This window comes from Chlamydomonas reinhardtii, chromosome 17, assembly GCF_000002595.2.
Source record: "Chlamydomonas reinhardtii strain CC-503 cw92 mt+ chromosome 17, whole genome shotgun sequence".
Classification (NCBI taxonomy): Eukaryota; Viridiplantae; Chlorophyta; class Chlorophyceae; order Chlamydomonadales; family Chlamydomonadaceae; genus Chlamydomonas; species Chlamydomonas reinhardtii.
Window position 1 is genome coordinate 6,201,372 of NC_057020.1, and position 13,293 is coordinate 6,214,664.

The window sequence follows — 13,293 nt, forward strand, 5'->3', positions numbered from 1 at the left end:
GTGAATTCTGATATATCACCACCCGTTTACACATACCCACTGACTCTCATAGCGAAAGAAAGGGTGCCGGCTTGTACCTCCCCTGTACAGCTGGAAAAGCATCTTTCATCATGAAAGGGCCGGCTGTTATTGAAACGGGCTCCCGGCGGGAACATCAGGGAGGACTGACTGCAAATCGGTAAATGGACGATGGCCCCACGTCTACAGGGGTCTTTCTCCACCACTTCCAAGCACACCCCACGCACGGACGTTGGCCTCTCCCACGGCCACCCACGTCCTCCCTCACTGTCACTCCACTTGACAAGTGTTCCCTGGTCACGGGAAAAGTCTGGCTGTCACTCCACTTGGAATCCGAGCTACCGCATGCGCGCCAGCAAATGAATGACGCGGAGCAGGCGGCCTGCAGCACCGGACGCCTTGCAGCGTCAGGTGCTGCGGATCCGTTCAGATCCGGCCACCGCTCGCTCGCAATAGTTGCTGCAGCGAACGGCAGCGACGACACTATCCATAGAGCAGATGCCTGCACAGGGCGCGTCGGCCGCAAAGGCGACACTGCCCGCGTCCCAGGATTTACAAGGGGATGCCCGGGAACGGGATGCTTATATTGCACACGCAAACTTCCCGACGGCGGGGTGAACATGCGATTGAGTATGTTTGTCATGATGTAGTGTAGAAATGATATGAGTTGTTCTGCGTTTTGGTTTGGTTCGTGAGAATTGCAGGCGCAGGAGGACGGAGGCCATAGCAAGAGCGAGAGGAGGGTGGGATATCGTCTACGTTGCTAAAACCTCCTTTGCGCCCCCCACCCCGCTTCGGCAATCTAGGGGGCTGGAGTGGGGGGCTTCGGTCAGCTAGGTGGCTGAAGCGCCCCCACTTCGACAAACCAGATGGCCGCCCTGGACTGTCGAACTCCACCCCACTGCACAATGGGATTGCCGAGCCGGCATCGGGGCTGCGATCGCAGCGGTTGGGCTTATGCGGGCAGGGATAACAGTGGCAACAGAACGGGGGAGCATGCATGCATGCCACGGAGCACGGACCGCGCCTGAATGGTCGGAGGTGCAAATGCCTGAGCGGGGGGGGGATTCGGGGATGGTCGCCGCGGACAGCAGCACGCGTGCCGGTAAGCCTTCTTGAAGCGACGGTGACCAGCGCAGCATATATGTACTGTGATTTACATCAACAGTCATCGAGGGAATTGCGTCTTTCACTTACAAGCTCTGAAGCTCAGGAGTTGTTGCATGTTGTTTGACTAGCTTCGAGCTGGTACCAGCTATTATGCGTATTTCATATATTGCCAAGTAATATGTAATAATTTAGCAAACAAGGATAGAATGGTCCACGAGTCCAACCCAAACGATTACGCGGCTGGCGACGCAGGGAATGCTAGTGGACGGTACACCACTGGTTCAAATGGTATACCACCTATGCTGCCATCAGTCAAGTCGGTCTGGCTGGACGCATTCAACGATCCTGTCGCGGGCATCTCAGCCTACACGCCCTGCGTCCACACTTGTAATCTGTTTGGCGACGGCGAGAACAGGCTCGTCATAGCGGATGAGGACCGAAAGCTCAAGGCAAGAGCGGGATGGCTCGGGCACGGGCGCGGGGAAAGGGGGCGGAGGGTTGGGTTCGTGCCGTGCTCACACGTATCGCCATTCGGCCAGCCTCAGCCCCTAGCGTCGCTGTCCGCGGTGCAGCGGACCCAACCTCTGTTGCCGCTGACATATACAGATCTGGAAGGGCACGCAGAAGGCGTCAGAGCACCCGCTCCTAGACACACCGGTAGCCATCTGCAGCTACATTTCGGAGAACACCGCGCCGCGGTTACCGGCACTTGCGGTGGCTGCAGGTGAGCGCCAGGCGCGATATGCTTGCCCTAAACCTGCTGTCATATTACGCTGGAGACTATGGAGGAGTCTGAACTCGCGCAAAGCCTCTGCTTGACAGCGTCGTAGATCTTGCCCAGGCCTGACACGCAACTCGCCCATTTGCATAGGCTCGCACATCTACATATACCGCAACCTGCGGCCTTACTACAAATTTGTGCTGCCGCCTGAGAATGTGAACACGGAGGAACAGGACATATGGTGAGCATACGCCGCGGGGCCGCCCGCATGGCGTGGGGCGCACGAGCACGGGGGTGGTCCAACCACAATGCACGGGCCGCTTGCCCTTGCGTTGCTCGCTATCGGTCGCTGGGTTGGACAACTGCCCGGTCGGTGCCGCTCCCTTGCTGTCACGCACTGTGTAGGCAGAAGGTGATGGAGGGGGAGATTGTGATCGGCGAGGCGGTGGCGCAGCTGACGCGGCTGCAGGTGCGTGCCGGGGTATCTGTGTTACAGAGCCCAAGGAAATGAGGAATGCAGGGTAGCCGTGTGTCGCCAGTGCAGGGTAGCCGTCCTTCCAGGCGGCACAGGAAGGGCGTGATGTAAATGCACACGAGTTACAAACCAACTGCATGCGGTAGCAGGGCCGCCTGGCTCGGCTGCCGCCTAGCCGCGGTGTATTCCTGCTAACACAGCCACACTTGTGAAGCACTGACCTTCAGCACTGCGCTACGCTGCCTTGCACGGCACGGGGCGCAGGACGCGGGCGTGGTGCTCCAGACCCGGTCGCTTCAGCTGATGAACATCGGCGACCCAGACGCCAAGATGGCGTTCGTGGAGCACTGGCAGGTGGGGCCGGGCATTGGGTAGGCGTTCAGGGATGACGGAATGATTGAATTACGAGTTTGAAGTGCCGGGGGGCGGGGTTGTTCCAGGCATGACTAGCGTGCAGAAGGCGATGCTGAAGCGGCGCAGGGGTGTGGCGGATGAGAGGGGCACGACGTTGTACGACTTGGCACGGTAGCGGCACAATGCGGTTCCGCACATTGTGCCCGTGCGTAGACACGGTGTGTGGGCACGGCGTAGAGCCTGTCAGAGGCTGGTAGGAGCTGAGGTGATCGGGGCTGGGTGGTGTAGTATCGCTTCTTGGCAGACGCGGGCTGGAGCGTGGCATGGTGGGGTTGTGCTGCGACCGGCAGTGAAAGTGTATGGCACTGTATACGGCGTGGCACGACTCTCACGCACATGGAACCCACCCCGCCCCGCCCCACCATCACGGCATCACCGCCATGCACAACACGCAGGGCCAGCCGTTGGTGGCCACCACGGTCATCACCTGCATGGACGTGGTGAAACAAGCCATTGACGAGGTGTGTGGTGGTGTGGTCGTTTGAAGTCGTGATTCCTTTGGGGGCGGTCACAGAAACTATCACGCCCTGTCTTCTTACACCTGACCCGCACCGTTTTGATTCCGTCTGTCTGCAATTCAACAAAATTACCGGCGCGCAGCCTGACGCCGTGAGCTGCCTGGTGGTGGGCACCGAGTCCGGCCGCATCCTCATCCTGAACCCGGCGGGCACGGCCATTGTGAAGAACATCTGGGTGGGCATCACGCCCGCCATGATCGCGGTGCAGGTGCGCGCATGTGTGACATGTGTGCATGTGTGCACGTGCGCGTGCGAGATCGGGCGGTGTAGTGTGCAGGTGCTTCAGGCGCTGACGTGCGACAGCACAACAACGCTCAGTTGCTTGTGCCACGTAGATCCGCTATCCTGCATGAAGCCTTGTCAGCCGCCCGTCAGCAAAACCCTCCCCCGCGCCTACTCACAGCCCCACTCTGCACTGGGCCTCCGGTCTAGGCCCTTTGCTCCATGATGCCACGTCTCATGACACCATCACCCACCATGTCGCTTCACCACCTCTCACTACTCTCCCGCCCACCTCCTGTCCACCTGCAGGGCGAGCTGGACGTGGGCTACCGCATCACGGTGGCTGGGCGGGACGGCAAGCTGTACCACATCCGCAACGGCGAGCTCAGCCAGACCATCATCCAGCTGGAGGCGCAGCCGGTCGGACTGGTGCGTGCGTGTGGAGCTGAGGGCAAGGGGGCTGGGGGCGTTTATGGGGAGGGGGTTGTAGATACCAGCCAAAACTAAACCGAACCCGGGGGTGTTTGGCACCATCCCATGAAGATTACGGAAATGGCGGAAACCAAACGATGCTTTTGGGGGCCGGGGGTCAGTGGCGAAGGATGCGGTGGAGCAAGGTCGAGGCAGGGCTCGGAGAGAAATGGCTGTATATTCAGGGCTGCGTAGGGTCGGCCATGTCTCGGCTGGTGATTGGGGGCTTGGTGTGGCGTGCTCGGACGGCCAGCCCATGTGTGCCCGTCTCATGGGACGTGTTCAATGCCCCTCACATCCTGCTATGGCACCTTCCGACGTCTCGGGCTGTCCATACCGGTACCTCCCATCCTGCTTCATTTACTGAACTCCACATCTTCCCCACGTGTGTGTCAGGTGCGCCTGGCCAAGCACGTGGCGGTGGGCTGCATGAACGACGTGGTGCACGCCTACACGCCCACCGGCCACAAGTCCTGGAGCCTGTACCTGCCCTGTCACATCCTGGCCATGCAGCGAATGGAGGTGAGACCCGGGTCTCAACGCGACAAAAGCGGCAGGTGTAGCGGCTGTGCTGCTATCTGGCTGACGCACACCAGAGGGGGAGGTTAGACAGCTGGCCCTAGCAAGTTGCGGGTCCAGACTGTAGACTGTGAAGTTGGTGGGGCTTGCAAGCCCTATCATACATCACATAGGGTCAATCCTCAAAAGGAATCCCGGACACATGGCCTTCTAGAACTCTCCAACGTTTACGAGAATGCCAACACCTTGCTCGGCTGCGCCTCTCACAGGTGACGGGCCAGCGCAACACCAAGGCGCTCATCGTGGCGCTATCCAACGGCGAGGTGCGGGTGTACAACGAGAAGCTGCTGGTGAGCGTGCACGTGAGCCCCAACCCCGTCACGGCGCTGTGGTTCGGGCGCTACGGCCGCGAGGACAACACTCTCCTGGCCATCACCAAGAGCGGGGCGCTGGACATCAAGGTGTGGGCGGGGCGGTGGGGATCTGTGGGGGCGGGGTTTGGCGGCTGGGAGTGGAGGTTGGGATGGGCGGTGGGGGCTGGGAGGGACGGCGTGGATAAGCGGTAATGGTTGGGATGGGCGCCAGGATGGGGTGTGCCAGATTAGCTGGAGAGGTACGGCATGTGAGCCCCGCTGTAGGGAGCAGGCGCGGGGAGCAGGCCCAGGGGACGCTTGAACCGAAACCCCACATAGAAATGCTCGTTGCACAACCCGCATCGCAACTCCCGTTCCCTGACCTGCCTTCACGCACCCCACGCAGATGCTGCCGCGCACTGCCAACCTGGAGGCCGGGGCCATCGGTGGCGGGCCGCCGCCAGAGCAGGTGCGGCCGTTGCGTTCCCATGCCCATGCGGCCATGCCTTGTGTTGCAGTCTAGGCCAAAGGGCGGCGCATGAACGCGGTCTACGAGCTCTGAGCCTCCGTTCTCGCTGCTCGGGTCCCTGCACGCCCCGCCGCAACCACGCACACCTTGACCCTCTACATGTATCTGAACGCCCACAGGAGATCCCGCTGGCGGTGCCTAAGAAGACCCGGCTGTATGTGGAGCAGACGCAGCGCGAGCGCGAGCAGGTGCGGGTGTGGGGCGGTGTGGGGGTCTACCCGCCGCGTGGCTTACAAAGCGGCAGGCACGAACAGCGGGCAGCGTGTTGCACTGCAGCGGATAACCAGAGCTTGCTTGTGCATGGAGGGTGGCAACCCGGCTCCTCTCCTGCATTATTCTGCCGGCACCAGCACCTAAACCATTCCGTGCACCACGGCCTGTACAGTTCCTCTCATTTCTGCTCCCTCCGCAATCGCGCGCATTTACACAACCACCGCCAACGCTGCGTCCTTTCACACCGCCATTGGTTTACTATTCATGCCGTGCACCCATGCCTGGCACCCACCGCCGCCACTTCCGCCACGACCACCCCCTGCAGGCTGCGGACATGCACCGCACTTTCCAGCGGGACCTGGCCAAACTGAGGCTCACCACCGCACGGGCGTATGTCAAGGTCCTCACCGATGGCCAGGTGAGCATGTCGTCCCGTTCGCCTATGCATACATATGCACGCTATGCCGATCCACGCTCGCAAGAGCATCTCGTGATATATGGCGACCGCAGCAGCCAAACGGGGGTTGTCGGGGGGCTGGGCAGGCCTCGCAGCATGCGCCTCACGCCTCCGAAACACAACGCTGCTGATCAGTCCACCTCCATATCCTCGGTTGGCCGCGTATCTCTCGTGGGTAGCACAATACCGAAAGCCGCTGCCAACTTGTCTTCCCATTCCGTGGGTGACAGGTTTGCGGTAGGCTCGCTAGTGACAGGGTGAATGAACGTGTAGGTCGTTTTGTCCCACTCGATGTCGCCCTTGTCGTCCGAGAAATTGGCTGGAATCCTGCATCCGCCGTAACATGCACGGAGTGCCGCGGCGTTCCAGCCATTGGCTATGGCCGCGACGCCAATCTGCATAGAGCAGGAGCATGCGCGTCACACAGCTAGCGAAAAGCTGCTGTGCGTTCATTTCTTACATTTTCCAGTTGATATGCATCATTATGCTCCTGGGAAATCTTCCCCGGCTTCTTGCGCCGAAGAACAACAAGTTGTTTCGGTGGCATGTCGGAAAACTGCCGACTTCGTGCAATGCGGGCGTACCAAAGACGGTGTATTGGTATGAAGTAGCATGTATGTACCAACAAGACTGATGCGCATGCGATTGTACTGATGCAATTCTGGCCATTTATGCCCCATGCCGCCGCCTGACACGCTTACAGGGCGCCGCGGCCTTCACGACCAACACTAACCTGTCGCTGTCGCTGAACATTGCTGGTCTGGGGCCGCGCTTCCGGCTTTCGCTGCTGCTTCGCAACGATGGCAGCACGCAGCTGAACGACATCCCGGTGGCGCTGCGGGCGGATGCGGGGCTGTACAGCTTGGGCAAGACGCAGTTCACGATACCCTTCCTGGTGCCAGGCCTGCAGTACACGTTCGAGGTGGGTTCTACGACACTCAGCGCACATACCATAGCTACCTACCCAGCACGTAGGCCGGCGCCACTGTTGCTCACGGCAGGGTGACGATGTTGAGTGTATTCGCATTTACAGCGCTCCCGAAGTTGACCTTACAAACCCCAACAAATCGCTTCCATACACAAGAACTCATACACGCCCCGGCCCGGGCCGCCCATTCTCCTTTCCAGGTGCCTGTCACGGCGATCGACCCGATGGCTGGCACCGGCACCATCACGGTGCTGCTGCTGGCGCCCGGTGGTGTGTCCAGCAGTGCGCCGCTGTTGCAGGCGCAGATCAAGATGCCCATGAGCGAGCCGGAGGAGGTGGAGTAAATACAGAGAGGTGGTGGCTGTATCAGAGGAAGGCGGTGGTGTGGGCGGGCGCAGGATACGCGGTTGCGAGTACAGTTATGCTGGTGGTACAATGCGCAGGGCTGGGATGGGTGGAGCACGGAGATGCTGATAGCAGGAGAGGCCATGGTGCCGGTGAGGCCCACACGTTGTAACGGTGAATGAGAGGAGGCTGGGCGTCCTGGGGTGTTGTCCGATTGCTTGTACGTGTAGTGCATGGTGATATTCAACAAGTTAGCAGCATGCAAGGGCGTCAGCACGGAGTGACAACGATCACCTGGTGTTGTTGGTGACATTATGTTGTACCAGGCATGCAGTGAGTCAGTGACGTGGGATGCAGTGCATGGGATGCGGCACCGGTAACGCATTGTAGCCTCTCTGAACGGACGTTGCGTAGCCCTAGCTTCTCGGAGCGATGCGCCAATGCGTGTGCCGGTGTGCGAATCTGACGCCCTGGCTCTTGACCGCGGCGCCGTATCAGTGGAGTACCGGGCCTCGTTTGAAAGGCCTAGTTGACCCAACAGTTACCCGAAGGCACATCTTCCTTACACACAGCGGGCGCAATCACCACCACCCGCAACACCGGCTCCATGCCACATGTTGATGGTCTGCAAAGGTTGTGGACTGGGACCACAGCATGAAATGAAGTAGCACACGTAGTCTTCATGCCTAGCACAACTACCGGACCAAACGGTAGTGATGGCTGTAATGCGGACCGTGCACATACGGTACAACTGGTAGGCTACAGCCCCCGCCATGCCGTTGCTGGCGCTTCAACAAGCACCTGTGTTCGTTCGTGCATACATGCGCATTCCGCATGGTGATAGATAAAACTTCAAGACCCACAAGCAACCAGTACCACAAAAGTCAACGCACGCACGCTCGCACTTCGTAAATTGTTAGTATCACTCACAGCTCTCAGCATTTTGCTCCGCTCTGTTCACCCCCAACCTGTATTCAGCTGTCTGTACAAGCCCGGCACTGCAACAGCCACACAGGCAGACATACCATATGCCCCACAGGCCGGCGGTGATAGCACTCTGCTCCCACCAAGCCAGCCGTAACAGTTCTTAAGTTGTAAGCCCCATTCATGGCCGCCTTCCTGACGCTACACCCCCACCCAGCCCTGAACAGGCAAAGCCCTCATCTTCTCTTCCGTCCCTGCCCCTACCAAGCCGTAGCGCACCCCACCTCATACATGCCGCCGCCTCCAAACTCCCGGCACGGCACTACGAGGCTACCTTGCCGCACAGCCGCCAGTCCGGACGCCACCCAGCCGGCAGCGTGGCGATCTCCATCTCGTTGAACGCGTACGCCGGCGGCTGGCCGTGGTTCTGGCTGGTGGTCATGTACGACAGCCCGCGCATGAACTGCGCCTGCAGCCACGGCTCCGCGCCGTTGGGCAGCAGCCCCGCGCCCACCACCTCGTCCGCAAAGGCGCGGCACAGCTCCAGCGCAGTGCGGTCCTTGCCGCTCTTGCAGTTGACTGCGCGGCCAGCGCCCACCTCTGTGCAGGCGCGACGGACCTGGGGTTGGAAGGGAGGGGGAGGAAAAGGCTGTGATCACGCCGTTGCTTGAGTGAGGACAGGAGCCTGATAAGGTACGTGCTCGACAGCAACTATTTGGGTCTGGATGGTCCTAGACCTCACCAGCGCGAACATCTCTGTGTCCTTGGGCGGCCGGTGCCCGCGCGGCCCGAAGTGCGCGTTCAGCGCTGCAAGCGCCGGGCCGTGTGAGTGCCCGGCCCGCACCGCGTACTCATTGAGCCGCTCCAGGCTGAAGCGGTTGAGCGACTGCTGCAGCGGCTCGGCGCCGCCGGATGCGGGGTTCAGGAAGCCCAACGACTGAAGCGTGTTAATGCCCTGTGGGGGCGGCAAGGGTAAGGAAGGGGGAGGAATCGTCAGAAAGGATGCAAAGGGGCATCGTGCGAGCACTCCTGTTCCCCAGGTACCAGCGATCCGAACCCCCAACGCCACCATGCAATGACCATACATTTCGATACCCAACTACGCACCATGTTGAACACCAGGGCGTTCAGGCCGTACTGCTTGTCGGGGCCGCAGAACTCCTCGCGCGTCAACCCTGCCGCCGCCAGCGCCTCCGCACGCACGCAGTCCGCCGGCAGTGACACCACAATGTTGGGGCCGCTAATGTGCAGCGGCAGCACGCGCTCGCTGCCCGCCACGAAGCGCACCATCAGCCGGTCTGCCAGAACGTCCAGAGCGCCCTGGGTTGGACAGGTGCAGAAAATGGCAGCAGAAACACCGGTAAGGTCTAGGGGGCACGGGTTAGAATCGAGACGCGACACTGACAATGAAAGACCACAGGCTCTGAGCTTACCGCAAACGCTAACCCGTGCCAGTTTCGCGAGCTGCCCCTGGCTTGACTCAAGGGCCTGACAGCCTACAATCCCGCTTCCCAGTCGTTACCCTCTCCGGCTTGCCTGGCAGCAGTCACGGTCCCAGCCAACCTGCGCCCCGCGACTTCCCTGCCCCGCCCACACGGCCCGCGCCCACCTTGGTGTCCTCCAGGTACGCGCGCTCGTGTCTGTGCAGGTCCGACAGCAGGCTCTGCTGCACGTGCATGAAGCAGCCGGAGCGCGCCGCCGCCTGCAGGCAGGCGGGCTGGCGGCACTGCAGCTTGAGCGAGGCCACCACCACCGGCAGCGCCTGCGCCACGCACAGCGCCTTGCGCAGCTCTACCTCCTGACGCAGCTGCTCCGGGTGGCTGTAGCCCAGGCCGGCCAGCAGCGAGGACTGGAATGGAAAGTTTTAAAGGATAACAGGTGCATCGGTCAGGCCGGCGGTTACCGCGAGGATCCAAATTCATTGCGACACCGGCCAGGTCAAACCACGTGCGCAGCGACAGCCCCGACCCAGTTTACCAGACCAACAAACATAGTCGCGTCCCAGGCTCTGCAGTGCCTTAAGTGCCACAGCGGCCCTGTGCCGTTGCACGCACCTGCTCTGGCGCGGGCAGCGAGTGGCAGGTTGCGTACGCGGTCACGAGGCGGCTGAGCCCCACGCCGCGCGGCTCGCGGCCGTGCACTGCGAAGGCGCCGGAGCGCGGGCAGCCATAGACGGGCTGGAACACATCGAGGCGCTCCGTGGGGTATAGCGAGATGGTGGTGGACAGCGCCGAGTTCGAGGAGAAGACGCTGTTGGCGCTTGCCAGCGCAGCCGTGCTGCTGTGTTGGTGGTGATGGTGGTGCAGGTGGCCGTTGGCTTCGCCTGCAGCGTTGCCGGCAGTTGCAAGCTTGGACTGTGATTGCGAGGGCGTGAAGCCGTCGGCCGCGCCCGCTGCAACGGACACGTTGTCTGCCCCTGAGGTCGAGAGGCTCGCGCCAGCTCCTATGCCAGGTGTCCGAAGGTCATCGTCGGCCGCAGCAGCAGCTGCCGCCCCGCCACGACCCAGCAGCTCAATGCTGAGCGGGATGGGCTGAGGCAGGGTGTGGTAGCCGCTGGGCTGGGGCAGCAGCTGTGGAGGCGCCTGTGACGCTGTGCGGCCAGTGGCCGAGGGTGCACCGGGGCCAAGAGGCGAGGCAGCGGCGCCCGTGTAGGAGGTGCGCGGCAGCTGCGCTGCCTCACCCGAGCCCGACTGCGTATGCCGCCCGTGCGCGCTGTTGCCGTTGGCTGCGGGTGCCTCCGTAGTGGACGTGTTGAGCTCCGCGGGAATCCCGCCCGTGAACCCTTGCCGCAGCGGCAATTTCTGGTGGGATGAGGACGCACGAGCCGACATTAGCAAGGTGTGGGGGGGGGGGCTGGACAAGGCTAATTTGTGCTCGGCTGCATCCCAGCCCTGGCTCTGCCGCCATCTCCCGAGCCACCACCCAGCCCCTGTGGGCCCCGACCCTTCGCCAGTCTCCCAAACCTTCGCATTCTCCCTCCCATCTGTCATGCCTCACCTAGCAACCCCAGTCCGGCCTCCAGTCCCGCCCAATCCACGAGCTCTCCCGCCCCGTCTCATGTTATCCACTGGAAATCATGAAACCAACTCCCACCACCCAATCACCACCACCATGCCCCTCACCTTGAACAGCGGCTCGTCCTCCCGCGGCTCGTCGTCGTCCATGCTCAGCCCCATAACTTCATTGCGTGCGGGTACTGAGCCCAGCACCCGCCCGGGCGCGTGTGCGCGCGCCGCCGGCTTGCCAAAGGCCAGCCCCTCCTCCTCCTCCGCCTCGCCGTCATCGTCATCAAACTCGGCCATCCAGCCCCTAGCCGCCGGCTTGCCCGCGCGCAGCCCGTTCGGCCCCGAGCCCGTGTAGCCACCCATGCCGTTGGCGCCTGCCCGCTCGCTCGCGCTGCCGTCGCTCATGAGGACCGGCAGGTCAGCGGTCGCGTCGTTGCTGATGCCGCGCGTGACGCCGCGCACCGACGCCGCGCCAATGGTCTTCATGCTGCTGGCTACGCTGTCCGCCTGCGCCTCTGCCACAGCGCCCGCTGGCCTGAGCGACGGGGCGGGGGCGGGCGCGCGCACGTGCCGCACCACGCCCACCTCGTGCACGCGCGCGTTGATGGCCATGCCCTGCATCTCCGGCTCCTTCTTGGCGTCTGAGGGCCGCAACCGCCCAAACTCCGACATCGCCTCGAGCTGCTCCGCGAAGCGCTCCTCACCCAACAGCCTGTGGGCAGCAGACGGGCGCGTCAGCACGCATACACAGCGGTTCGGTGTACAGGAGTGTTTCCGCCCTCTACACGCCTATCCGGACGATATGCCACCAGCCCGCATGCACACCGTGGCAGTGCAAACCACGCACTTCCGCTCCCCCGGACCACTGCGCACTTTTAACGCCTCCATGTCCGCACCTGAGGTATTCGGCCCCCGGCGCCAGGCTGATGAGTGACACGGCCTCCACCAGGTCGCTGCCGTCTGGCAGCGCCGCCACCAGCTGGATGAGCGTCTCGGCGTGCGCGCGGCTGAGCTGCATGAGGCACGCCGACATGAAGGCCTTGGCTACCGCCTTGGGCTTAGGCTTCACCATCATGCTGGAGGCGGAGGGCGAAGAGCGCAGGCCCTTGTGGCCGCCGGATTTTGAGGAGGAAGAGGGCGCGGGCGCGGGGCTGCGCTGCGCCGCGGCACAGAGCGACTCCATGGTTTTGCGCCCCAGCTTGCGCATGGCCTTGAAGCAGTCCTGCGTGCACACCGTTTCTGAGGAGGCAACACCGCGGATGTAGGTCGACAGCTTGGAGTGAAGCGCGGCCTCGGGCATGCCCTCGTATGGAAGCCCGAATGCTGCAGCGGTGGAGGACGCCGCGGCCAGGATGGCGTGCACGTCTAGGGTCAGCTGCTGCGAGGGCGGCACAGGCCCGCGCTCCGGCGCCTCCGGGCGCCGGCCGAGGCGGCCGGCAACCAGGTTTGCTGCGAGTAGCTCCAGATGCTTGTGGTCTTCGAGCGTGAGCGGCACGTGCAGCGAGATACCGCGCCAGCGGTGCTCGGTGACGCCAACCAACCCCATACACGCCCGGACGAGCCGCAGCACAGCCGTGGGTATGAGGGTCAGCACCATCATGAGCACGTCGATAAGCCCCCGTATGCGCGGTGAGCTGGTTGGATGGACTGAGAATTTGTGTAGAAGTGCAGCGGTATCGTCGGCAGGCTGATAGCTTGTGCTCGCGACCTCATTAACCGCGGGCGGCTGTGAGCTGGCAGGCCTGGGGTAGTCAGGTTGCACATCCTGATGCACAGGAGTTGTCCCTGGCGCACTGTCTACAGCGAGCGACTCTCCATTGTCATCGTTGTTGGGGCCGCTGCTGCCCTCTTTGACCGCCTGAACGACCATCCAACTACCCACGATAGGACCTGACTGCTGCATTCCTGTTATTTGACAAGGCGCAGGTGCGACTTTCCGACTTGTCCGCAGAGACGCTCTAAACTGCGCGGGCTGTGCTTGAAGCAAAGCCATTCTTGTGGTCAAACATGTTGTTGGTCTAATATTGTGTTGTCTTCATTATAGCTGCTAAGTACTCTGCGTTTGGGCGCA

The 13,293-nt window shown here is 62.1% G+C and overlaps 2 protein-coding genes across 2 annotated transcripts; one reads left to right on the forward strand and one right to left on the reverse strand.

The window, feature by feature from the left end:
* The first annotated feature begins 1,193 nt into the window (after window positions 1-1,193).
* CHLRE_17g741950v5 (uncharacterized protein) lies at window positions 1,194-7,835 on the forward strand. The gene is made up of 15 exons (XM_043072664.1): window positions 1,194-1,577; window positions 1,735-1,852; window positions 2,000-2,090; window positions 2,255-2,318; window positions 2,589-2,678; window positions 3,134-3,199; window positions 3,339-3,464; window positions 3,788-3,907; window positions 4,346-4,471; window positions 4,738-4,929; window positions 5,228-5,290; window positions 5,470-5,538; window positions 5,889-5,981; window positions 6,724-6,942; window positions 7,149-7,835. The coding sequence occupies exons 1-15, from the start codon at window positions 1,428-1,430 to the stop codon at window positions 7,290-7,292; spliced, it is 1,731 nt and encodes a 576-aa protein (XP_042915123.1). The 5' UTR covers window positions 1,194-1,427; the 3' UTR covers window positions 7,293-7,835.
* Window positions 7,836-7,843: 8 nt separating this feature from the next.
* Window positions 7,844-13,253, reverse strand: CHLRE_17g742000v5 (uncharacterized protein). Its single transcript, XM_043072665.1, has 7 exons — window positions 12,119-13,253; window positions 11,340-11,934; window positions 10,272-11,018; window positions 9,827-10,066; window positions 9,325-9,537; window positions 8,960-9,172; window positions 7,844-8,836 (listed from the first exon to the last, which is right to left on the reverse strand). Exons 1-7 carry the CDS (start codon window positions 13,123-13,125, stop codon window positions 8,540-8,542), a joined length of 3,312 nt encoding a protein of 1,103 aa, XP_042915124.1. The 5' UTR covers window positions 13,126-13,253; the 3' UTR covers window positions 7,844-8,539.
* Window positions 13,254-13,293: the final 40 nt, after the last annotated feature.

What these genes read in the sequence shown, in the direction of transcription:
- CHLRE_17g741950v5 (XM_043072664.1), top strand. Translation starts at nt 1,428, where the DNA reads ATGCTGCCATCAGTCAAGTCGGTCTGGCTGGACGCATTCAACGATCCT. An exon ending in GCGGGCCGCCGCCAGAGCAG is followed by an intron (nt 5,291 to 5,469) that starts GTGCGGCCGTTG and finishes GAACGCCCACAG; the next exon opens with GAGATCCCGCTGGCGGTGCC. An exon ending in CGCAGCGCGAGCGCGAGCAG is followed by an intron (nt 5,539 to 5,888) that starts GTGCGGGTGTGG and finishes CACCCCCTGCAG; the next exon opens with GCTGCGGACATGCACCGCAC.
- CHLRE_17g742000v5 (XM_043072665.1), bottom strand. Translation starts at nt 13,125, where the DNA reads ATGCAGCAGTCAGGTCCTATCGTGGGTAGTTGGATGGTCGTTCAGGCG. An exon ending in CCGGGGGCCGAATACCTCAG is followed by an intron (nt 11,935 to 12,118) that starts GTGCGGACATGG and finishes TGCTGCCCACAG; the next exon opens with GCTGTTGGGTGAGGAGCGCT. An exon ending in CGTACCTGGAGGACACCAAG is followed by an intron (nt 9,538 to 9,826) that starts GTGGGCGCGGGC and finishes TGTCCAACCCAG; the next exon opens with GGCGCTCTGGACGTTCTGGC.